This window comes from Gadus macrocephalus, chromosome 7, assembly GCF_031168955.1.
Source record: "Gadus macrocephalus chromosome 7, ASM3116895v1".
NCBI classification, from domain to species: domain Eukaryota; kingdom Metazoa; phylum Chordata; class Actinopteri; order Gadiformes; family Gadidae; genus Gadus; species Gadus macrocephalus.
In genome coordinates, this window is record NC_082388.1 from 13,128,717 (window position 1) to 13,155,337 (window position 26,621).

Here is a 26,621-nt window from a genome sequence, read left to right on the forward strand (position 1 = left end):
AAAAGGTAATTTCGTTTTTCCTTTCATATTCTTTCTTTAGAATGTACACAATTGGCCGCAGCACTGCACATTGTATTGGAAGCCAGAGAAAGAGGCGAGAAAAGCCTTGGTCAGTAAAGTCACTTCCATCAGTCCTAGGCGCTCCTCTCTCCATGAAACGCACCAGCAACAGGCTGCATCCAATGCATACTCAGTGGGGCCTAGTGGGCAGAGAAGGTTTATTAGAACCAGGATTCCAGATTCAATATTGACTTGAGACAGTTTTATTTTACCATTATGTGCTTAATTAATACTGAAAACCTCAAAGATTCTCATAATTACAACAAAAAGCACACATCGCTAAACCAATAGTAGTTTAATCAGAAGAATGTGTATAATTTCATCGTTTTAGAGTAGCCCTACACTTAACTCAAACCATAGGGCCATGTTATGCAATAGTTTATATGTGGCTCAAGGCCAGTCATATCAATTGAGTCCAATCAGAAACAATCAGAAATGTGTATCTGAGCAGGGGATGTCCCCGAGGAGGGATTTGGTGTTCGGTTGGTCGAGTCTCTGAAGGTGGCGCCCTTCCAGACGACCGTTCAGATTAACTTTGTGTTCTCATTTGTTTGAGTAAGGCACCTGGTTCAGCAGGTATCATATTCTAAATTAAATTACCTTGATTCTTTCTTTTTGAGATTATGTAAATAATAAAACAATTAATACAAATAATGGAAGGTGTGTCTGTTGACCTGCTATAATCTGGAAATTAAACGTGATATATGTATATGGTAGCTGCATTATGCAGAGAAACCCTATTCAAACTACTTGGTAACCTTGTCCTCAGTATCAGATGCATGTACAGACTTCTTGGAAAGAGAAGAAGAGAGAAAACTTGCAGTTTCTGTGTTGGGCATGAAAGCTGTGTTACTAGTGTCCACAGATGGTCTGGAAAGCAACACATTTCCTGTAACATGGGCCTTAACACAGACAATGCATGCACAGTTAACTTTCCAAAGGCATTCTCCTTATAGAAACAACAATGTATTTAACACATAAGGAACAAGGTGCACAGAACTGTCCTCTACACTGAGGACCTCTACAGGCAACAAGGGCAGACTACACCAGCAAGAACAAGACAAATCGAAAAAATAAATAATATAAACTATCTTAAATACACACTCCGAGATTTGATATAACCAGCAGAGAATTATTATTTTTTTGTAAGTAATTTGTAATAAATAGGATTGTTTTTATTTATATCCATAATGCCAACACCTCCTATCCTGTTTATATTTCTGGTTATTAATCAATAATGCTTTGAATTAAGTCCTTGCTTCAAGGTGTTGTGAATTGTTGATATACTGACTTATAAGTGAGATAATTTGATTAGGGACACTGAAATCCAATCTCAATCTCGAGTCGCAAAACAAAACCACACAGAAAAATAACTGTTAATAATAAACACAAACACAATTCCATCTTGGATAAAGCAAGAAGCTGTCGTTTGATTGGTCCAACTGGGTTCTGTCCCGTTGCCTAGATACATTTACTGCCAATCATTACGGCTGTTTAGTATGAATGGATTGCAATTTCAAATAGAATAGAATGTATTCATACGTAATCAGCGTCATCAAGGCAAACACAAGTTGAATTGAACCTCAAATCAGAGTCCAAACCTTCAAAAGGAACAGATTGAATGTTGTCTAGAAAAAAGCTCATTCCACAGCAGTGAAAATCAGTTGACTCCACTTGAGTCAGTTGGCCCTCTTTCTGTTTGTGTAAAGAGCATTGCACCTTATTGATCTACATTGAGAATCCTGAACACACACACACGTATGCAATATTTCTTGTACAGAGGAAACAATGGCGACTTTAACTTGAATACACAAATATATTTTCTTTTGATTTCATATGTCATATTACACCATTTGGAGCAGAAGAACAATGTACCCCTGATCTGCTGAAGAAGAGCTATATGGATGTAATCACTTGAGCTTTTATTGGACAAGAGTAGCACAAACTTTACACAATGAATTAGCTTAATTAAAGACTCTTTAGGTATCATATTTTGAGAAAAAAATAAGGAACACAGGGAACAATTTTACTGGCGCAGAATATCACTCCTACCCTCGACTGTTCAAATGCCACAGAGTCTTGTGGTTTGTGGTAAAGTTGCACAGCTTGCACCATCACGTCAAATGTAGAAACCTGTGAGCACCCCCTCTAGAACCAGCCCGGAGACCCTGAACCAACCCCCTCTCAGGTCCCCCCTCCGCCCCCCCTATCGGCTGGCTCAAACTATAACACAACAACAACGACGACAACAACAACAATAACAAGGGCCTATGGCGGCCTCTCACCAGACGGAGGTACAAAATAAAACTTTAGCTGAGAATATGCCTCAAATGTTTAAAGTGCCTGTTAAGTCAAAAGAAAGCCCCCCGAGGAGGTGAAGTATTTGAATCCATTAGTCCCAATGTATTCCTCCGGCTCCTGCTACCTGGGTTGTGTTTGGTGAAGCCAATGAGGCCCTCACTGATCGGTTGGAGTTGACAGTATGCAGCGGGACAACACCAGCCCGGGGCAGGGCCCCTGTGTCGCTGACCACGCCGCTATTTTATTTTGTTCTGCGTGTGTGAAAAGGTTATTTAAGAAGGCAATAAGTGTCCGGATTGAGTCTCCATTTGTGATTGGCTTTCCATACAGTACAGTGATATAGGAACTTTAATTTTCTCCCCCAGAGCCGCCGGGAAGAAGCTCTTTTCATGGGTTATCCCCACCGGCCCTGGGCTACTCTCCGCTTCGTTAAGTCACAAGTAGAAATCAGTTTATAAATGATAACAATATAGCTCTCTGGAGAAATGTCTACACTGTACATCACCCTGAAGAGGAAGCCAAAGCAGTGTCTTTTCCATAGGAAACCTCTACTGAAGGCAAATGAGTCATGATACCACGGGAGGCTGACCTCTCAAACATTGTAAGGGCCCTGGAAGTCACACCGAACTCTACAGCTCACAACGCCAACGTGCCTTCCAGGCTGTCCTCAACCAGGCACCACACGACCGCAGAAGAAGAGGGAGAAAGGGTCAAGACAGAGGATCCTAAAGCCACACAACAATGTGCTATCATACAATACCTCATGTAATCACATGGCTTCAAACAGACCCATCGACTAGTCAGGCCACAGATCCACCTGGACAGGAAATAGCCCACACCAGGGCAGGAAGTAGACCTTACCCCGGGCTGGACCGTGTCTTATTCTAGCAAGTAATAATCAAGTACAGCGCAGCATTCACCCCAGGCCTCGTAGCAGCAAATGGAAGGAAAAAAAAATGCTTTTGTTTTTTTCGCTTTTTTTTTTTTTTTGGAACAAAGTGCTTTTTGTCTTTAAACATATAAGATATCATATTCTTTACATATATCTATATTGAACATTGAGAAGATACATCTTACCTTATAGGCTATTTACAAAAATGAATGACAACTATGGAATAATCTATCGGGGGGGGGGGGGGGGGGGGGAGAAGAGAGAAAGCGAGAGCGAGACAAAGAGAGAGAGAGCTACAACTGGACTCCTGGCAAATAGAATGATGAACAAGTTATGGTTGTAGTTTAAGAAAAAGCACCATTACTCCCTTCTTGGACAGAATCAAACTGCAGGAGTAAAACTAGATCACGTGGAACATAGCTGTTCTCCAACCATCAGCACAGGGACGCTTCAAGGTCACCGAAAGCATCAAAGGACGTAACATAAGAGCTCCTCCCCCCCCCCCCGACCACAACGGGTGCCTGGGTCCAGCGAAGGCCCCCCCCCCCCCCAACAGGAGTAAGACGGCCCGGGTGGCCCCTGAGGGAGGAGCCTTGGCGGTAGGAGGTGCCAGTATTCAGGGCTCCTCATCCTAGGGTCAGGATGAAGGGTCAATCAGCTGGGGCTGGTTTCAGTTCGAGCTGAGGTTGGACCAGCTTAAGACCAGCAGGACGTCACCTTCTCCCATGACCTGAACTCAAAGGGCACTCCACTCCCCCTCAGTGGGAGGTGCTAGTGAACACCAGCGTCCCCCTGTGGGGCTGAATCAGGCTTTATGGCACAATGCTCCAGAGGTCTGTCTGTGTCTGTCCGTCCCGGGCCGGTTGTCAAAGACCAGCATGGGCACCGTTGAGATTTTGTCTTCAGTCTGACCTCAGGCAGTACATGTCCAGGAAGGTCCTGAGAACCCTCCTCCAAACCTCCACGTCTCTATTCTAGTGAAACCAGAGGGGGTCAAAGGTTAGAACTCCCCCCCCCCCTCCCCATGAGAGCCCCCCCGCTGAGGCGTATCCTATGAAACACTTCCGAACCAACAGCAAAGAGCCAATGGGCAGCTAAAATACAAAAATATAGCAAGGACCTTTTTTTGCTTGTTTTTTTGTACTCTTTCTATTCAGTTTATCGTCTCCAATGCAAAGATAGTTTAGAAATGTGTCATGCTTCATAACGAATCAATTGTCATGGAAAAGAAAGTGGCAAATCACCAAAGATATAGGGCGTGACTATATACAGTGTTTCAAAAACACATTTCAACACAATTCAGTTAATATTCTGCTCATAAACAAAATCTCCATACAGAAATATAGTTAACACAAATACATAACATTTTGGTTATTGTCAGTGAAACTTTGACAAAACAAAGCAAAAACAAGACGGAAATCCAATATAGCTTATCCACTAGCGCTTGTCCTACTCAAACCCACCACAAACAAGCTAGTAGCAGGAGGACTCAGGAATGAAGCGTTACTTAGCAACAGGTCTACTTGTGAAGCCCACTAGGATGGTAGGAAGTTCATTAGTAAATAAGAAAACAATAAAAGAAAGTTAAAGAGTAGATTTATGCTCCTTTTCTGTACAGAATTGGACCCAAGCTAATTTCACAGTTCTACGAAGTTCCCTGCCCCCCCCACATGTGTTACATTCAATACGGCGTCAGGTAAGCTGTGCAAATCCTTACTTTTACTGGCTAGTCGCCATTTCGTTGCATGTGTCTTTGGTACAAAAACAATCAAAATATATAGTGTGCAAATCTTTTTTTCTTTTGTAACTAAAATATCGTCTAATCTCTCCCGTTCCCAAAGACAAGAGTACCAAAAACCAAAGTCACCTTTTGCAGAGCCCTCCTATATACACAGACTCTGTGGCATCACACGTTGGTAGGTTCCTTTTCCATGTACATTCAGAACATATTTTTACAGCTGAACTACACAACCCCAACGCTGTGTCCTCGGGTGACCTATGTTGCTCGTAGACCCGCCCACTCAACATCAAGTGGTTCTGATTGGCTGATCCTTCGGGAGCTTGGACCAATCATGTCTCTCGTTTTCTTTTTTTCATACTTTTTTTTTTATCCTCCCTACCTCTCCTTCTCATGCAAACGCACACGCACACATACGCATACACACACACACACACACACACACACACACACACACACACACACACACACACACCCAACACACAAGGCACAATGAATAGAACTGGGATCAAACACCAGTATGAACCAGACACTGAGTCTAGTCACTTCTTACAACAAAAGGGGAAGTGGAGGGTTCCAGAAGAGATAACCGTTCACCTCTAGCGCCCCCTGGCTGTCTGCTCCTCAATGGCGATTCAAACCAGAGCTCTCAGCCATCAGAGCGGGCTCCTTTGCACCGTCGCTCCCATTCCTTTCTATTGAGAGGACGGCTCTTAAATGGTATGGGTCGGATTCTTGATGGGCTCTCTAAACGTAGAATAGCAGGGCTCCGTTGGTAACTTCATAATCATACATCGAAGCAGGTCATCTACATTACACATGCTCCAGCTTTGCTGCACAAACCACTGGTTGTACAGACCGGGGCCCGTCAGGTGTTGACGCGGTTAAACACACGGCCGTCTCCAAGGTGAAACGTGGTTATGGTGACCTCAGCGGCCACCTTCCTAGACCCAGCTATGACCCAAAGAGCTGAGCCCTCACAGACCCAGACACAGCGTTACGCTAAACACCAGCCACCACAGATCAGCAATGTCCTTGGCTCCACACATCATCCCCGCAGGCTCGTCGATCGGTGGTGAGATGAGGACATGGTCCCTGGGACCCAGCTGCGGACAGCGAGGACAGAGGGTAGGCGTGCACGGCACATCCACACACACAAGGGAAGGGACGCGCTTGTGTGTGGTGTGTGTGTGTGTGTGTGTATGTGTGTTTGTGTGTTCTAGTGGGGAGGGGCATGCAGGAGGACATAGTTACAGTGACATAGTACGGTGGTAACTGGCCACTCCTATCCGTGGACCGGACCCCCGACGTCTAGCACTTGGAGGTGGGAACCCGCAGGCCCACCAGGCCCCCCGTGGGGTCCCCCTGTCCCGTGTTCTCCAAGATCTGGTTCACAAAGTCTGAGGTCTGCCCGGCCACGGGGGAGGACACTGCAAGGACCAGGAGAAGCGCATTATAGGCTTTACCCCAAAGAGACTACCACAGAAACACACCGTCATCCACTGGGGCCTTCTCTGCTATCTGTAAAACTAACTCATCACGCTATTCATCTCATTTATTCATTTAGTGCTGATACATTTAAATTACTTTAAATTCCTCTGCTTTATATTTTAAATCAATTAAAAAGATCTCTAGGTAAGATCCCAAAGCATTAGGGATAGAGAGAGCAGGAGAGAGCAAGATTTTTAATCCAAACAACCCAAAGAACATCCCCTTCCTCTCTCCTTCCTCCCTCCCTCCCTCGCTCTCTGCTCCCCCCTCCGCCATCCCTCCCTCTCTGCTTCCTCCATCCCTCCCTCCCTCTCTGCTTCCCCCTCCCTCTCTGCTTCCTCCCTCCCTCTCTGCTTCCTCCATCCCTCCCTCCCTCCCTCTCTGCTTCCCCCTCCCTGGTCCTTTTGAATAGTGTCCCTCAAATGACGGCTTAGAGCCAGCAACCTGCACTACACACCACCACCACCACGTCGTCCCCAGGGACTCACCAAGTGTCTCCTGGACCAGCCGGTCCAGGGTGTCGGCCATGTTGGTGGCCTGGGGGGAGCAGTCCTTCACGCGCGTCACAATCTCCTCCTTGATGGCGTTGATCACGAACAGCAGCCGGTCTACGGGTCACATGTCCAAACACGTAACATTACAAACTGCAGACCAGGGGAACAGAACAAATGAGCCTCTTCGACCATGAGGAGCCCTTCTCCAGGCCGGTGAGGACCAGGAGCCCGGTGTCCCCTGTCAGATCAGAACCTCTGTGTCTCTCGGACCACGGGCATAAGGTGAAGGTGCTGTATGGTACTGGTGGTTGACTTCCTACCTGTTTACTGCCAATCTGAATCCATCAAGCTCACTGCAATCTAGAAGTTATCAATATCGTAGTCTGCCCATCCTTTATCCCACGTTTCATTATTTAACTAAATGAGTGAATAACTATCCATATACACAGGTTACCACCTTTCAGGTAAGGTCAGTCACTCATTTAGGGATGATCTCTGTATATACTGAGCATGCAGTCTATTGCTGTAATACGGTGTTGGCGCTGCCATGGTAACGTACCGTACTCAGTGCTCAGCCCCCACAGCTTGACCTTATTAGCTTCATACTGGGCCTTCTTCTTCAGCCGGCACGCTCTGGATACACACAGGAACACAAAAACACACACTGCCATGAGATATAAGATACACAGAGGAACGCACACATGCAGGAGATACACATAGGAGATGCAGACATGAACACACACACACATGATAAACACACAGGAACACACACAGGCGATACAGACATGAACACAAAGGAACTCACATGATAAACACACACACACACACACACACACACACACATGCATGATATACACACATGAGATATATACATTAACGCACGCAGGAACACACACACATACACACACAGGAACACACAGAGCACACAGGGCACTCGTTAGCAGAGTGGAGCTGTGTTTCAGGAAAATGCGATAGAAGGAGATAACAATACATTCAGTATAGTGCACCCTCCCATCCATACAAACACATACAAATATACAAGTATGTGCATCAAATCTGACATTTTTACATAAAGGGGTGAATCAATGAAGTTCCTTCGAAATTCTGAAAAAACTGAAAAAAAGGGCTAATGTTATGTTACTATTGCAAATGGGGGATTAGGTACAATTTCTTGGTGATTTTTTTCTCTATTTTCTAACAAAATTACAAACCCATAACCTGAACAGATCAAAGAACATAGCGTACAACGGTGACGCCAGCCTTGGACCAAAGCCAGCTAGGGCTTGGCGTGTGGAGCCACGTACCTGGAGGCCAGCTTGTTCTTCTCCTTGCGGGAGCGGGGCCGGGCGGTGAGCGGCAGCTCGCTCACTGGGGTCAGGTCGCTGATCACCTTGTTCAGCTTGCGGAGCTCGGTGCCGATGGTCAGAAGCTTGCGGGGGTTGGGAGTCAGGTCTTCCACGTCGGTACGCCGAGACTTCTTCAGCTTGTACTTTCCTAGGAGGGCGGGAAAAAGCTTGACCTTAGCTTCCATCTCACCTCAGTAATGAGCCGCTGCACTGCTCACGGCTTCCCAATGGATCTATGTCCCTGTGTATTCGATCGGAAAGATAACGTTTGGGCTGTTCGATAAAACGGAAAAACTCATTCAAAATGGACACCAAATAAAATGGCCCATTGAAAGCCTGCTTTATTCATGTGACAACTGCTACAGATGAACCATGGGTCGGAGGCCACCAGAGCAGAGCGTGGTGCCGGCGGTGAGGAGGACTCACCGTGCAGGGGCCCGTTCTTCTGGTACAGGTTGCTGGGCAGCGTGTGGCGGTCCCACTCGGACGGCTTCAGCATGCGCTCCTGCTTGGAGGGGGTGAGCTGCTCGCTGTACTCCCAGAAGTAGCGGCGTTTCCCTCGCTTGCGGCTGGACACGCCTGCCGTCAGGCCTTTGATGTCCTCCACCAGCTCCATGTCATAGCCTGGGGGAACAGAGGGGCGGGGGGGGACTCGTTTAACACTAGCCTGTCGCAATCGACAGCACCACATGTCGCAGGGGGGGGGGACAATTGGTGTTTGGTTCAGATTTGTTTGGTGCAGAACGTCTACCTGGAGTCAAAGAGATTCATGTCAGCTACCTGGTTCAGAGAAAGCGTCGCTCATGTCGTCATCCTTGTCGGCTTCGTAGTCGTCGTCCTCTTCCTCCTCCTCCTCCTCCTCTTCGTCATTCTCGGAAAGCTCATGCTCGCTGCCGAACCCCTCATCGTGGTCTTCATCGTCCAGCTCTAGCCCCTCTCCCTCCTCCTCCTCCTCCTCCTCCTCTTCTTCTTCCTCCGCCGCCTCCCCGTCTTCCTCTTCCTCCTGCTCTTCCCCCTCCTCCTCCTCCTCCTCCTCCTCCTCTTCTTCTTCCTCCTCCTCCTCCTCCTCCTCCTCCTCCAGGGCGGGGGGGGCCCTGCCGGCCAGTCTGACCTGGGTCAGGAACAGGGAGTAGTTGTGTTCCTCCTCCTTGCTCTTCTCGCTGCTCTCCTCGTCCATGGGGACGTCGGCGCCAACAAGGCCGACTCCCACGGCCCCCGGCCCCTGGGCGTGGCCCCCCTGGGCGTGGCTCTCCGGGGCCTCGGCCTGGGGGGCCGCGGCCGCAGACCTCCCCACCGCGGCGGCGGTTGGCTCCCTCCTCCCCGGCCCCTCCCTGCCTCCACGGAGAGGAGCGCACGCCGCCGCCGCGCCCGCCGCCGGGCTGCTGCCTGACGTGGAGGCCATCTCCTCTGGAGGCTGGGAGAGGGGCAGGGGGACGTCCGACCCCTTGACCTCTGGGTACCGGTGGAGGACGTCCGTCTGTGGTTGGTGGCCGGCGCTCACGCGGACTTTAGCCTTCCGTACGAAGAGGGCACCGTGAGACGGCGGGGCCACCATCATGGCCTGATGGCTGGCCTTGGTCTTGAGCTGAGTGTGGATGTGGTCCTGGGTGAGCGTCAGGGGCCTCTGGGTCTTGGCCATGCTCTCCGTGCTGGAGGCCACCGGCCAGGTGGCCTTCTGGGAACCCTCAGGGAAATCGGGCAGCGGGCCCCCGAAAGCGCGAGACAGCGACAACGGAGGAGCCGGCGAGGGCCGCGTGGCGGTGGGCCCCGGGCCCGAGCTGAAGCCCGGGGGCCTCTTGTGACCAGAGGGCGGGGGCAACAGACACTGGGGCGGGGGGCCGGGCGGCAGCAGCTCGCCGGAGGGGTAGAGCACCTCGCCCACCGGCTGGGAGTCCTCACTGTTGAGCTGGGCGAGGGTGGGCGTGCGGCCGATCACCTCCTCGTCCTGGTAGGGGCTGGAGAAGTCGTCCAGACCCAGGAAGTCCACCTCTTTGGTGCCCCAGATGTCACAGCTAGCCAGCCGTGTGTATCTACCGGACAGAGACAGCATGAGGTTCCCCGCAGCACAAAACTGATCCAGATTGGCCTAAAAAACCTTTAGGGCAATTTGGAACTGTTCATTTTTGCAATAAAACAAAGAGATTTGTGTGTGTGTGTGTGCGGGCGTGTACCTGGTCAGGTCTTCCCAGTACGAGTCCCATTGCTCGAAGGCCGATCCGCTGCAGACCGCCTCGCACTCCCCTCCCATGCCACTCATGTGCTCTGTGCAGCCTTCGGCCAGCCCGGCCCCTCTGTCCCCGCGGGGGCTCTGGCGCGGGTCCATGTCGCGGTCCTGAGGAGAGCAGACGGCGTTTAGCTTACGGCGGTGCCACGTTGGAGCCAACCTCAGTTTGTCAGTGTGCTTACGGCCACAACACAAAGAAAGGATTTCATCATTCCTTTGTATCCGGATACGGATGTAGACTCCATGAATCCAAAGAACCGTGGAGTAAACAAAGCAATGAATAAACTACTGAAGAAGAGAGCTTTTTTACGGGAATTCTTGCCTTAAAATGATATCCCCAAAATCAAACATGAATAGTGCCCCAAATTAGTAAATAGCTATTGTAAAACCTGAAGTTCTGTGTTAATATTGTTAGGCACTACCTAAACAGGGATGAAACCACAGAAGAACATGAGCCAATCAGACTTACAGTATGCGTTAGGGCTGGGCGATCAATCACATTTTTATCGCGATTTCGATTTTAGCGTCAAACGATCAACATAATCGAGTTTTTTTATTTTTTTATTTTTAATTTGTTTTAAATGATTCATAGAAAGGGCAGAACAGCTGGATACATATCTGTAAATCATTTAAGATTGGAGATTTTCTTTTTGACCATTTTGTGTATTTTTTAAAGGCGAAGTTCTGTAACAAAGTTTTTTTTGGGAGAGACATGCTGAATAAATACAACATGTGGTCAAACAAAAAAATAATCGTGATTTCAATATTGACCAGAATAATTGTGATTATGATTTTTCCCATAATCGAGCAGCCCTAGTATGCGTGAACTCAGGTCACTGCCTGGGCATATGTTGAAATCATCTGGTGTTATTTCAGTTAGATGATTTTAGTGAATATAGAACCCTGCAGGCGAGAGCAGGAACAACACATTAGATCACAGGGAACCTTGCCCTGTGTGACACACTCCCAGCCACACACCCACATGGTGTAGGTGGTTCATCTCCTACAGGAGAGCCCTATATGGCGCCAAGAGACACAACACGCAACAGGCTCCATACCAGGGGGAGAGGAAAGGGGTGATGATATTGATTGCTTATGTACCAATAACTAATCAGATATTATGCAAAATGTGTTAGCACTTGGTAATGATTTGAAATGCATAATGCATGATGCCTGGTGCATTATAGAATATTTAAGTTACAACCAGCAAACCACTCTCCTCTCAACATCTGCTCCTTGAACCATTTCAATCCCAACCATCTAGTGTGCCTCTGTTTGTGGAGAGGGCGAGCAGAGAATCTAAACAGCCTGGAACAGCACCTCTAATGGTCAACCCCATGTAACTGCAGGTATGGTTGTTTGTGGTGGAAGCTGACATGTGTTGCAATACAAAGATCTGATCAGAAAACACAAAATAAAATAAATGATGTGATTCGAGATGTGGCTTTTTGGTTAAGATGTCCCGTGAAGATCGGGCATGGAAATTGTGGTCAGATGATACAAGTTTTCACTTGACATAGGCTAGCCTAGCGCTTGGTTTGTTCCTCCAAGGTCTCCCACTACGTGTCTACGTGCGTGTGTACTCACCAGTTCATACATGAAGTCGGGGTCAGAGCTGCTGCTGAGCAGGTCAGTACTGGTCAGGGCTTGGTCAGCAAATGAATAGTTCTCGAATGCGTCCCCAAAGGGTGGCTCCATCCCACTGATGCTAGGCTGCAAACACAATGGAAATAAACTGGCTGAGAAATGCAACAGAGATGCTTCACAAAGAGACTAAAGACTACCTGCACTCCTAAGACACGTTAGTAATATCTAGAAGGATTTAGAATATATTTGTTAATAACACATTAACTCATAACTTTAAAATCAATTAATGTTCCATGTATTGAATATACCTTGTTAACAGGCATTCATCACTTTTGACTGACTTAGTAGCTACTTCCCATTGCAATTATTCTCCATCGCAAACGGAAAATCTGAACTTTGTGAGAAATACCTAAAAGCTTCAGTTTTTTCAGTCTTTACCAAATGAGGCAACGGCATAGACATTAATTATCATGTTTTATCATAGACGATATGAATATCATGAAATTAACCAAAACTCCCATTCTACAACTCAGGGGTCAACAGCATCACCCCCGTCCCCCCGTCCCCTCGTCCCCCCCCACCCAGAAAGTACCTGAGGCATCGCCAGACTCAGCCGGATATGTTCCCGGGGGGGAGGGGGCAACCTCTGGGCCTCGTCTCCAGTCCCAACGGTGTGAGGATGGACGTGGGCAACAGGGGGCCTGGGTGCTGGGGGTGGGGGGGGTGGGGGTGGGGGGGGGTGGGGTAGCCACAGAGATCTGCAGTCTCTGCAGCCTGCGGTCCTGGGAACGGGATGTGGCTGCTGGGGGTCCGCTGGGCTGTTCTGCTGGACGGGGGTCTCGCTGTGCTTCGGTCTGGGGTGGACAACATGGAAACAAGGATGTGAACCAGATAATATGAAGCCTGGGAACATGGTTGTAGATTCAAAAACGGCATACTGCGTTTTTCAATGCAGTTTTACAATCATTCATGGTTGCTGCCAAGGGCCAACGTGTATCTGGGCAAAACAATGGATGCTGCTTCATTCTTTGGAAGACAACATAAAGATGGTCTCCATTGTTTGCTGTTTAATGTGGACCTACAAAACAACTCAACCTCTGCATGCTAAAACACTTATTTTCAAACAACACTGTGACGTTTATAACACCTCTTGATATAACGTCTGTCTTAGAGTTTGAGGTCTACTCTCCTGCAACGAGCAAAATGCAAGAGTTGCTTGTGTACATACATAACAAACAATACCGCCGCGCTTTCAACAAGTGACTCATTTTGTTTCTCTAGATAAATTGCCTTGTGTCTGCTGTGTACAGTAGACTGACATTTCAGCATAACAGGAAGTCCAAGTCAGCTCCTTCTCATCTCTCCTCAGTCCTTCTCTTTCATCAGCCCAATGACGACAGCCCCCGCCATCTCCTGCCCTCTTCCGTCCTCTGTTTCAACAGCCCTCCTCAGAACGTACAGAGCTCTAAGGCTGGCCACTCACCTCCTCAGAACGTACAGAGCTCTAAGGCTGGCCTCTCACCTCCTCAGAACGTACAGAGCTCTAAGGCTGGCCACTCACCTCCTCAGAACGTACAGAGCTCTAAGGCTGGCCTCTCACCTCCTCAGAACGTACAGAGCTCTAAGGCTGGCCTCTCACCTCCTCAGAACGTACAGAGCTCTAAGGCTGGCCTCTCACCTCCTCAGTGTGTACAGAGCTCGAAGGCTGGCCTCTCAACTCCTCAGAGCTCTAAGGCTGGCCTCTCACCTCCTTAGAGTGTACAGATTCTAAGGCTGGCCTCTCACCTCCTCAGTGTATAGAGCTCTAAGGCTGGCCTCTTACCTCCTCAGAGCGTACAGAGCTCTAAGGCTGGCCTCTCACCTCCTCAGAACGTACAGAGCTCTAAGGCTGGCCACTCACCTCCTCAGAACGTACAGAGCTCTAAGGCTGGCCTCTCACCTCCTCAGAACGTACAGAGCTCTAAGGCTGGCCTCTCACCTCCTCAGTGTGTACAGAGCTCGAAGGCTGGCCTCTCAACTCCTCAGAGCTCTAAGGCTGGCCTCTCACCTCCTTAGAGTGTACAGATTCTAAGGCTGGCCTCTCACCTCCTCAGTGTATAGAGCTCTAAGGCTGGCCTCTTACCTCCTCAGAGCGTACAGAGCTCTAAGGCTGGCCTCTCACCTCCTCAGTGTATAGAGCACTAAGGCTGGCCTCTCACCTCCTCAGTGTATAGAGCTCTAAGGCTGGCCTCTCACCTCCTCAGTGTATAGAGCTCTAAGGCTGGCCTCTCACCTCCTCAGAGTGTACAGAGCTCTAAGGCTGGCCTCTCACCTCCTCAGAGCTCTAAGGCCGGCCTCTCACCTCCTCAGAACGTACAGAGCTCTAAGGCCGGCCTCTTCCCTCCTCAGAGCGTACAGAGCTCTAAGCCTGGCCTCTCACCTCCTCAATGTGTACAGAGCTCGAAGGCTGGCCTCTCACCTCCTCAGAGCTCTAAGGCTGGCCTCTCACCTTCTCAGAGCTCTAAGGCTGGCCTCTCACCTCCTCAGAGCGTACAGAGCACTAAGGCCGGCCTCTTCCCTGCCTCTTCCCTCCTTATATTGTATAGAGCTCCAAGGCTGGCCTCTCACCTCCTCAGAGCTCCAAGGCTGGCCTCTCACCTCCTCAGAGCTCTAAGGCTGGCCTCTCACCTCCTCAGAGTGTACAGAGCTCTAAGGCTGGCCTCTCACCTCCTCAGAGCGTACAGAGCACTAAGGCCGGCCTCTTCCCTCCTTATATTGTACAGAGCTTCAACGCTGGCCTCTCACCTCCTCAGAGCTCCAAGGCTGGCCTCTCACCTCCTCAGAGCTCTAAAGCCGGCCTCTTCACTGTGCCACAATGCATCAGTACAGGGAAAGTGGCCCAGCTTTCTGATGAAATTATAGAATAGAAACAATAAATGAAACATCATCATCACATCCTGAAGGGATATTTAAATATGATATTTGTATTGTTAAATGTGCCCAAATAATCTGGCTCATGTATTCGTGTCTCTATTCCTAGCCTTGATAAACAAAGACTGGTTAACGGGGCTCCTCTAAAGTAGAAAGAACGTTTCTACAATGCTATATCAATATATAATATATATTTAAGGATATTCCGAAAACGGCACTTGGTGGCAAAACTTAACTAAGAAAGTGTGTGCGTGTGTGTTTGTGTGAACCATGTATCCGTGTGTGTGTGTGTGTGTGTGCGCGCTCAGTGTGTGTTTTATTAAGGCTTAAAGATCATCTATTTTTTTTAGACAATGCTACAGCCCAACATGCCCTTTCCATACAGAATATGACAGCACATGCATTTCCTCTCTGAACACATCCAGTGTGTTTCATTTCTTAATTGTTGATAATACTAGTACAAACCACATGCTCACTTGTATTGGATAAGATACGATATACATGGATGTGTATACTAAGCTAAAAAGGCTACAATGAGACTAGTTGAATGGGGAGCTGGTTCATAAGGACAGCCGTGGGGCAGTGCCTGGGAAGTTGGCTGTGCTGGTACAATGGCCCATTGATGCCCATGGGCATGTAGACTTAAAGTTATTAAACGTAACCCCCGGGCCTGGGCACTACCAGATGACCAAGTATTCTGCTGTAAGCCTCTGCAAACACAGATACAGTCAGACACACTAGACTAGCATGAACAAAACCTTGAGGACAGAAGAATTGCCTCATTTCCTGCATCACGCTACATTTGATAGTTAGGGGAAGTTTTCTTCACCTTTGAGAATCTCTGTTATTGCGCACACGCACACACACACACACACACACACACACACACACACACACACACCAGGATGAAACTGAAAGCGTCAACACTCAATAGTCATTGAGAATAAATACATAGTCTCAGCACATAAATAAATTCTTGTACTTTTAATACTGAATATACGCAACTTATTGACCATCAACTGCAAATAGAATTATTGGCAAATGCTACCCAAATAAAAGTTAAAACGTTGTATATATCCAACCGTAAGACTTTCTATATATATCCTCCCCTATGTTAAATTTATTGTATACACATTGCTACAAAAGTGACAGCAAGAGAAAGGATCAGTACCAATCAAATATGCTATTGCTTAAGATAAAAATGACAATTGCATACCGCTAATCCTCTGTTGGTGGGTGTTGCAGGAAAATCGATATTTGGTTAAGATGAAATATCAACTAGTTTAACGACCCCTAGTTATGAGGTAATAATGTATTTGTTGTCATTGTTCAGCCCTGGTGCAGAGTCTATAACATACAGTGCAGTCTGCAAGTCTCTTAAGAATGGATGCGAAGATGAGATGGGCCCTCGCTTTATAGAGTCTAGATCTTGGTGGCTAATATATGCATCATAGCTCTATCCAGTCCTGACCATACCAGCATTTCTTGCACATTTAGGCTTATAAGCTTCTCAAATAAATAATAATAATAAATAATGAGAGCACCACAATGGGTGCTATGTCATAGCACCCATTGTCATACAGAAAAAAAAAATGTCATACAGATAAAAAAATATTAAGTAAGCAATATCCTGAACTAATGCATGTCATATGTTAGGTAGTTTACAATTTATGTGTCGTTCGAATTACCTTTTAAATCGAATAAACAAACACAAAATCATTTGTTAAACTGCTTAAAACATGTCACCTAAAAAGACACCAACCTCTATCCAGGCAACACTAGCAAAGCCTTGCCACCAGTCTACCGTCATGATACAGTCTTTGCAAAACAAAACAAATCCTCAAACTAGCTTTACTGCGCCAACACCCACCTAAATCCTTCACAGGATTGGTCAAATAAAGCTCAAGTTCCGCCCCCGAGCCTTTACGTATGGCCCTGCAATGCCTTCACTCTAATCGCTGCTTCACGATAAACACAACCCGTTTCAAGCTAGGTTGAGAAGGAGACAGAAGATAAACAATTCGGAGGCCTGTTTGGCCTAGATAGCGTCTACTAGTCCCAAAAACATATACTAACATCAACTAACGTCTACTAACCCCTGAACATGGTAATGCTCGATTAGTCTGGTGCTTTATCGTTATTCGACACACACGAATAAACAAAGCCAATCTCGGAACAGCATTAATCTAATAAACTACGCAGCATCAAACAGACAAGCAAACCAAAACAAACATTCACAACAAACCAGAACGTTAACATACGGGTGAATTAATAAAACGTTAAGACCGCGAGAACGAGATGTTCTGTACGGAGCCTCGGTCACATGGAACATTCTCGCTCACGAGCTCCTCCATCAGGTCCGGGGGGGGGGGCGTGGACCGTAGTCTCGAGCTTCTCTAGCGGTCCTGGGGGGGCGTGGACCGTGGTGGTCTCGAGCTGCTCTAACGGTCCGGGGAGGGGTGGGGGGGAGCGTGAACCGTGGTTTCGAGCGGCCTGGGACACTGAAGGATGTCATGTTCAGATGTCATGTTCAACACCAGCTTTATAACGAGGTAGCGCGTTAATTAGTGAAGACCAGCTTCAGGACAAAGTGTCCTGTTCAGTAACCTGGACCTTTCGGTCCAACTCATGCCCTATGGAAGTAGAGGTGGACCTCCGGGTATCTGGGGACATGAACCTCCACACTGTCACCATCTGATGAAGACAGAGTGACAGGGTGTTCTGACAGCTTGTTGGACGGAGAGCTGCTGAATTAACCCTAACTGTGCTTTAAAAACATTAGTAGAAAAACGACCACAAACCCCCGCTAGAATAACTTCACTATTCTTCCCCCTTCTCCATGCAATGTTTAATATTCGGGGTCCTGCTTCATCCCCGTCCTCTCCTTCCTTTTCGTCCTCAGCTCAACTCTGGCCTCCGTCCGCCCCCTTCATCGAGCAGGTCCGACGTGAGCCTAGCCTGCGAGCTAACGCTCCGCTGCACCGTGTCCCCGACCCATCGCTCACGTTCCGCCCGGTAAAGTTTTTAGATCCGGTCCCTCGGACCGCTTACCCACTGAAGAAGAGCGAAGGGGGGTCTAGTTCGGAGCGGGACCTCGTGCAGGGTCCTGTTTGTTGACGTGCAGGCGGTCTTCAATGGAGTCCACGCGCAGAGCTCGGGTTTGTTTTGTTTTTCTTCTTCCTGACGGGTTCCTGGAAGGCGCGTGACTGCTGGGTCACGAGGTGCACCGTCCGCCTATCACAGCCAATCTCCACTGTTATGTTCAAAATATTGCATACATATTTCAATATATTCCCACTGGTGTGTGTTTTAAGATTTCAATATGAGCTCATCCTCTGCCATAGATAAATAATAATTTGCCGAGAGTTAAAATAGAAAAAGAATTACTGATGACTTAAAACTAAAACATGTAATGCAGTGTATTGATCATGCAATTACCCTATTTCATTATTCTACAGTATTATAATATATTATCTTATATTGTAACAACCTGATAAGGGGACCAAAGAAAAACAATGCAAAACAATTTGATTTAAATATAAATTAATAAATTATTATATATGGAAATGTGTGGTTTTGATGTTAAAAAACACGTTTATATTTTCAGGATTATATAAAAAAAGATCCCACAGCAATAACCTTAAGGTATTAAACTTCATAATACATTATTCCCGAATGGTCTGTTTCATAATGCTACAGTACATAATGTTACTATCATGTTATATTTCATAATACCATGATGTGAACCCTTAGCTGTCAATCAAAGCAGGAGGTAAGTCTTAATGCCTATAATGTCTACACTATTACACCAAGGGAAGGTTACTAATAAATAAATACTTGTTTCTTCGTGTTTTCTCGACACAAAATTGCAATGCAACATTACAACATTACAACAGACTGGTTTTGTTAAATGGGAACCCTGTTCCCATTTAACAAAACCACATAAAAAGGCCCAGCTGAAGGTTCAGTCTAAAAACATTGCTGTAGTTTTAGAAAAATAATGAACGTCAAAACCTTTATGTGTCCATCCAACTGTCTATCAATATGTTGGGGACGTTGGTTCCCTACTATATTGAGTAGTTTTCAATGTAAACAACCTTTTTATTGCATTATTGAGTGTCATTTCAAAGTTGATTAAACGTGTAATAAACCTTGATTTATTAAAACATAACAAGAAGCAAGGGGAACATAATCCTATCGCAACTAGGTGGAGGTCGAAGAACATTCCAGGATACATCCTGTTCAAACAGTCCCTACTACTATCTCGATGTACGGACCCCAACTCGACGGTCTCTTGTTGTTGGAACAGGTCCCGTCTCCGTGGTTACATACATCAGCAGGGTCTCCGGCTCGTGCGTCTCAGGGGGGGGGCAGAGAGGAGCACATGGGCGGGGGAGAGACCTGGACCCCGACACGAACGGGAGGCGGAGGAAGCCTCCAGGCCTGGCGCCGTTCTAGCAGGACGGGCCAGAGGCCGGCGCTGTCTCTTCGTTCGGGATTACCGGCGTCTCTGGGGGGCCAAGTCTATACGGATCAAAGGCAAACATCCAGCCAGCGGCAGAGACCAGGGACCAGGGTTAGTGAGGAGGGGGTAGGACGGCCCTCGGGGTCTTGGGCCGGTCAAGGACATATGTTGGTCATTAACTTGTCATGGTATTTAGCAGAGACTTTCATCCCTATTGAGATATAGCTTGAGGCCCTTTGGGAGCATAAAGAGGTTAGTTTAAAAGCTCATGCTAACATACAGCTTGAATATGGACATTGGAGTTGAAGTGTGTAGTCTGGTGGTGAGTATGTGGTGATCTGTAGGGATAAGCATTGTGTGGTTCTCCTTAGAAGGGACAGGGACAAGCAGGTACACTAGATATTACATCTGTTGGGATCTCGGCTGAGCAGCAGTAAGAGTCTGGGAGGATTACGTTGCTTCATTCTTCTCACGTCACTGATCCTGTCAGGAACCGAGTATTACGTGATAAGAAGATATTAAATAGCATGCAGACATAATTTGTTTTCTCCCATGACCACTTTCCCCCAATTTTATATTGCAAATACGTAACATGCCACAAAAGACTGAAGAAAAGGTATTCATGTTTATATTAGCTTTATTAAATAATGTGACAGCCTCCATAATCCAATGTTGTTTTACAAATGAACCATAACGCTGTGATTTGCTACATGGATTGAACTGGGTTGCGTCATATAGAGAAGTGGTGATATAATTGAGAACCTATTTTTATCCATCTTTAAAATAGTTTCACAAGCCAAGATGTTATCAGTGATTTACATTGCATGTTTTTGTCCACTTGTTTGGGGTTTTGGCTTTGAGACCCATGCCTCACAGGTACAAAGCCTGTGTGATATATTTATGTTGGACACATTATTCTGTTGGCTAATACCTTTAACTTAATGACACATTATATTGTAAAACCAATTCTTCCTACAGCCACACAACATGTACAAAAGAGTTTTTCCCACAGCAAAATATAGCAAAGCTGAATGTCTCTTCACGTGCCCAGAGTTGAGTAGCTCCCCAGGTCTTCCCTTTTCAAGATATTGATCAAGAGGCTAACAGGGTTTCAAGATGAGTTGCTGTTTGAACAACATGACTTGAACCAGACAAGAGCAGCAACAACAGCGGTGTCTGAGGGGGCGACAGTCCGATCCTCAGCTGACAGACCAGCGGTCACTTCAGCGAGGGGCAGCTTTAACAGTAGCTGCTGTGTGGTAGCCAACATGTGGCCTCGAATCGGAGTACATTAGAGATATGAAACACTGTATGCAACAGGGTGTTAACACTGTAGACACGAATTAGTCTCTGATGATGGATAACGGACCCACTTCAGCCTTTAAATAGTGCTGAGTCACACTGCTATGAAACACAATAGGAAATGACACACATTTGCTTGTTGCCAGATAAATAAATCAGCTAAGGTTGGGCTTCATAGAGTGGTAGCAAGTAGGGATTTACATAGAACCAGTAGCTAGCTCAGATATTGCAATATTAATTAATAGCATAAAGGAATGAGATTATTTTTTAAAAAGCAAGGATACAAATAAATAAAAAAATTCTGGATTGTCAGTGGTTGTAAATTATTGTACAATTACCATTACAATTAGGGCATTTAGCAGACGCTTTTATCCAAAGCGACTTACATCGGTTAATACAAACATTGACACACCGACGGCAGAGTCAACCATGCAAGGCGACAGCCAGCTCGTCAGGAGCAGTTAGGGTTAAGTGTCTTGCTCAGGGACACATCAACACTCAACTAGGAGGAGCAGGGGATCGAACTAGCAACCTTTCTGTTACAAGACAAATGCTCTACCTCCTGAGCTAAGCCTGAGCTAAACGAAAAGCTGAAGCTTGTGTCATAATGTATTACACTAGAGGGATGATTCGTCTTCTTTAAACATGGTTCTTCACAGTCATCATGGTGCTTACGTATTTGAGTAAATGAGGTATTCCTCTGTGGTTTCATCGCCAACAGGAAGACCACTGGTGCTTACCAAATAATATGCAAATACCTTAACTGCATCACTTCTAGATATCTATGCTTTGCCAGTGAAGTTCACTTAGATATTGGTTCGTATTTTTTATGGAATTGAAGGTAATGAACTGATCTAGTCAGATCACACACATGCCATTCTATTTCTTATATCCTATAATACTGAAACAAATACAAGCAATTATCAAGTAAAAACTTTAATAATACAAATAATAAATAAAAAAGTATTAATAGCAACCAATATAAAAAAGCTAGGCTCGGCAAAGTTAAACTAAGCTAAACTAAGCTACACAGATCTACATTCAGCGGCAGAATAGGTGACAGTTCTGCTGCATAGACAACTGCTCTGTTACGCCTGATGTTCAATGGAGAGGGGCCCCCCAGTCCCACCCCCGCTCCAGAGGGGCCTACGGTCCCCTGGAAAATCGGTCTGCCCTCTCAATGCAAACACATACATACTAATAATAAAGGCTGAGGAAGTTGAACAAAGCAGTGGACGCTACAGGGCTCTGACCCACACTCTGGAGGTCTTTGTTCTGCAGCACCGCATAACTGACCAGACGTTGGATGAGCTCCACAGGAAGCCTCCCTTAGTGGTCTCAGAGGACCTTTAATGGCCTCACATCCGAAGCACAGAGCCACACCGTCAGACACTCCGTGACGTATCTCTCTCTCACCTCCACCGCCCTCTCGGTGAGTCCTGGACGGGGGCACCCCAGGAGACGTCCCCCGGGGCTCAGCCGTCCGCGGGCCTCCATCACAACTCCGTCTTGATCTTGTGCATCAGGTCTTTCTGATCCACCATGTCCGCCTGCCTGTTCCAGCGGTGGTGGGCCAGCAGCGCGATGTTCTTGGCCGCCACCGAGCTCATCTCCATGGCGCTGCCGGCCCACTCGATGCCGTTGAGGTAGTAGAGGTTGGGGTGCAGCTCCACGGGGGGCAGGCCCTGGCCGCTGCTGTACTCGGGGTAGGCCAGCCACTCCGTCAGCTGCACTGAGTAATAGGACCTGGGGGGGGGGGGGGGGGGGGGGGGGTCTGAGGTCAGGGCAAGGCTGGAGGTTGCTTTATCGTTTGATTATGGTTGTTCGTTCTATTCCTAATTTATTATTTTGTAGAAGTTGTCGGTTTATCTTTTCGCGGTTGCGCATTATGTCTTATGTATTCTCTGTGTTTGTTGGTTTATCGTAGTGTGGTTGTTTATCCTGTCCCTAATGTATTCTGTGTTGGTTGGTTTATGGTCGTGTGGTGGTTCATCCTGTCCCTAATGTTTTCTCAGTGTTGGTTGGTTTATGGTCGTGTGGTGGTTCATCCTAGTCCTGAGGATAAGTCCTCTTTAAGACCAGTACCCTGTCTGCCGTCTCTAGTCTCTCTATGAAGCGGGGGTCCCTGCAGTGCAGAGTGTGTGCCCACCTGAAGAGGGTCTTGAGCTGGGCCTTGCTGAGCGGTCGCGGCGAGAACACCTTGTACACGCCCGCCTCCTGGGGCTGCTTGCGGCGGAAGCCTGCGGAGATGTTGACGGGACACACGCTGGCGGCGCTGTTGAAGAACAGCTCGGGGGCATCCATGGTCAGCACGCTGGCAAAGGGGAACAGGCGGGGGTCCGGGAAGCCGAAGAAGGAGGTGTTGAGGTAGCCGTGGACCACGGTGGCCACCGTGTGCTGGTAGGCGCCGGGCAGCGGCGCCAGCGGCGGGGAGAAGCCGTGGAAGCGGACGCCCGGGTCCGCGCTGTCTTGGAGCGGCGTCGCCAAGACGACCACGTCGTACGCCGCCTCGGAGTGGGTCTCTCCGTCGGTGGTGAAGCCCAGCTGGAACTGCACCGTCTCTCCTTCAGGGCGGCAGAGAGGAACACAAGCCTATGAAACCACGTTGTTCCCCACTGGGGGGGGGGGGGGGGGGGTCAGGATGTAGTAGGAACCAGGGTACCTGTGTGGAGCGGGGAGATGCTGGTGACCCGGGCCTGCAGCAGGTTAGCGTTAGCCAGCTTCAGGAGGCCGGAGCACACCAGCTTGTTACCGCCCTCCACCGCCCACAGGTTGGTCTGGGCGCCGGCCAGCGACACGGCACCTGAAAACACACACACACACACACACACACACACACACACACACACACACACACACACACACACACACACACACACACACACACACACACACACACACACACACACACACACACACACACACCTTCTTAATAATCATATCAAAAATAATGATACGTTTTATTGATCAAATAAATTAAATGTTTTGTCGTGGACCATCACAGGGGGCATATCAGTCCATTTAAATAATAAAGGAGAAACACTTAATACTGAAAGCTCTTCAAGCTCATCCTTGACAAGAACACTGCAACACACTCTAACCCAACCCTCTCCGCTCCTCACCTACAAACGCCGGGATGCTGACGTTCTGGTTGTAGTTGACCCTCATGATGGGTGCAATGATTTCATCGATGAAGCGCTGGGACACTCCCAGCTCCACCAGCGAATCAGAGAGCGGCCTCTGCGTCATGTTGATGAAGCCACTTCCACCCAGAGAGGCCAGCAGCTCCTCCACTGAACTGAAGGCATAGCCATGCGCCTGGTACTTGTAGATCCTACAGCAAACACACACACGCACAATGAGCACCTCCCCCTTATCCTGAAGGTACCCACGGTGGGTCTGTGATGGAGAACACCACCCACCTCATGAACTTCTCCATGATCTCCTCCACCCACATCTGCAGGCGGAGGAAGCTGATCCCGTAGCGCCACCAGAGGCCGAACAGGTCCAGCAGGTACCAGTCGGTCTCCTCCAGCACCACCTCGTCCCCGTCGAACACCGCCGTCTTGCCCGCCACGCTGCGCCGGTACTTCAGACCTGAGATTGGGGGAATTCACCGTACACAGAACTATAAATCACAGCTTAACATGAGCACTGGGCCCGTTTGAATGAACACCTCACTACTCTGAAGAGCCAGTGAACAACAAAGCTTGATTTCAACATGGTCATATGTCTTATTATAAGATCGTCAACAAAGTAATCTTTGCCATTGTATAGCTTTATTAAAATAAGTTATGACGAGAAAACAGGAGTAACATCCCGTGTGTTTGTTAGTCTCTGGTCGTTACTATAGAGAAACACGCCCCTCCTACCAAGAACCAAAACCAAATGTTTAGTTTTATTTCATGTGCTCGAACACACCTATTACTACCAAAGTCGTTTGTGCACCGTACTCACGTATGTTTCCTTATGAATAACGCACTGGTGCTTTGTTGAAACACTCAAAACAAACCTTTAAAAAACATTACCATCGTGTACTCCATGGCAACACATTCGTCAGTACTTACAATGACATTGAAAAGAAGTTCAAAGGGCCGATAGAGTTGGTCCCTTCGCAGAAGGGACCCCTGAGGCTTAGCGGGCTAGGTCCTACAGGCCCCTGGTAGGGCAGGGGCCACAGGGCCAGTATGAGGACAGGTCAACACTCAGAGAATCATGGTTACTAAAGGAAGCTTTTCACACACTCTCTGTGTATGGTTCCTTCAGAGTGTTGTGGAAACATTTCATATTTGCTTATGGAAAGTTAGCTCCACCACTTCTGTTGTGGAAGAAACAGATTAGCCAAATTCTATGCCGGCCAACAGGATATTTATCTCCACTCCCTCTCAGGATCCTTTCTATCATTGCTGCATCTGTGAACGTAGCGCAAAAACACACCTAGCTGCTTCACAAAGTCCTGCATGTGGAGATTGAGGGAGTGAATGATGGAGCCTCCGGATTCGTAGTCATTGTGATTGACAGTGACTGTGGCAAGTCGACCCCCAACCTCCTCCTTCTCGAACACATCAATCTGGACCTCTGGTCCGAAATGCTGCCGTAGGAAGTGGGCTGTCGCGGTACCACCGATCCCCGCACCTACAACGGCTGTTAAGGAGGAATCCAATGATTAATTGAGTTGTTATTATCTCATTCATGATGCATTGAAAATTGGAGGCAGTGAAGAAGGCAGAGTATCCAAGGTAAATACAAGTATTCCGATACTATTTTGCATTGTGATTAATGAATAGGCATTAAGGAAACTAAAAAACGTTTACTTATGAAATATGTAACAACTTTTTGAGACTATAGCTAGCTACTGACTACCCCTGGCTGGTAGATTTGGTACTGAATGTACCTCCTTCGTTTCTCAATGTATGTCTACATGCCTGCAATGTATAAAGCAAACAAATCAAATCAAAATAAAGACCAATCATTTAATCATTAAACAAATCATCCCATAGGGATGGATCCCTGGTTGATCGTTACTCTCCTCACAGGTGGATCATGCTCATCAACAGCAGACATGGCCCCCAGGACGCCGGGCCTGAGGACGGACTTGCCTATTTTGGAAGGTTGAGCTCCGTCAAGCTGAGCCGACCCCGAGTCGCAGAACCAGGACGGCGACAGCAGGAGCAGCATGGAGAGGAGCATCACACGGCGGGGCATGGCCGGACGAGGAGGAGAACCAAACCAGGCCAGGACCACGTTCAGCGAAAGTCTAGGCTAGACTTACTCCATGGTCCACTTGTATAATTGTTAATCGCTTAATCGTTCTTTAAAACCTTATCAAAATGTGTGAGTATATGATGGTGTTTAAAAGATGGATGTCGAAGATGGATACGATGATGATGCGAAGTACCACATGTCCGGCAACATCCACACGTGACGTAATACCGATCTCTGGTCAGCCAATAGAAGATTAGAAGCATTAGACGCAGGTCGGGGATCGGGTGTTCCGGGGTGCGGTCGGGTTTATAGAGTGGAGAAAAGGCCGTCCTCTGGTGCCTCTCCTCATATTGGATACATAATGTTCATGAGTGTTCTTCATGGCAGTAATTAAATTCAGCCTCAGAACAGAAATTATCCAGGAAGTGAATTATAAGGAAGTGAATATAAATCAGCCATCAAATGTAACATTAAATGTACTGTAAGCATTCTGCATGCCAGCATGACCATTTCTTTAAGTTGGAAAACAGGTCATGAATTTAGATCACTGGAGCTTGACCCAGATGTACTCCTATGGTAGGCAGGCACTTCGAATAGGTTTCATTT

At 47.4% G+C, this 26,621-nt stretch overlaps 2 protein-coding genes and 1 long non-coding RNA gene across 5 annotated transcripts; 1 reads left to right on the forward strand and 2 right to left on the reverse strand.

The window, feature by feature from the left end:
• On the reverse strand, positions 1–18,231 carry crebrf (creb3 regulatory factor). 3 transcript variants are annotated; one of them, XM_060055689.1, is made up of 10 exons: positions 18,099–18,231; positions 12,726–12,987; positions 12,134–12,259; positions 10,494–10,654; positions 9,103–10,352; positions 8,749–8,946; positions 8,281–8,470; positions 7,536–7,609; positions 6,971–7,090; positions 1–6,451 (listed from the first exon to the last, which is right to left on the reverse strand). In XM_060055689.1, exons 2-10 carry the CDS (start codon positions 12,732–12,734, stop codon positions 6,303–6,305), a joined length of 2,277 nt encoding a protein of 758 aa, XP_059911672.1. In that variant the 5' UTR covers positions 12,735–12,987; positions 18,099–18,231; the 3' UTR covers positions 1–6,302. The 3 variants fall into 3 exon arrangements, with proteins under 3 accessions (XP_059911672.1, XP_059911671.1, XP_059911670.1); XM_060055688.1 differs by lacking the exon at positions 18,099–18,231 and adding an exon at positions 17,305–17,448; XM_060055687.1 differs by lacking the exon at positions 18,099–18,231 and having other exon boundaries at positions 1–6,421.
• Positions 18,079–20,550, forward strand: LOC132460940 (uncharacterized). The gene is made up of 2 exons (XR_009526477.1): positions 18,079–18,201; positions 19,353–20,550. It is a non-coding gene; the product is annotated as an uncharacterized LOC132460940 (long non-coding RNA).
• On the reverse strand, positions 20,128–26,291 carry LOC132460845 (prenylcysteine oxidase-like). Its single transcript, XM_060055774.1, has 7 exons — positions 25,910–26,291; positions 25,248–25,454; positions 24,233–24,407; positions 23,933–24,144; positions 23,473–23,613; positions 22,960–23,374; positions 20,128–22,556 (listed from the first exon to the last, which is right to left on the reverse strand). Exons 1-7 carry the CDS (start codon positions 26,013–26,015, stop codon positions 22,307–22,309), a joined length of 1,506 nt encoding a protein of 501 aa, XP_059911757.1. The 5' UTR covers positions 26,016–26,291; the 3' UTR covers positions 20,128–22,306.
• Positions 26,292–26,621: the final 330 nt, after the last annotated feature.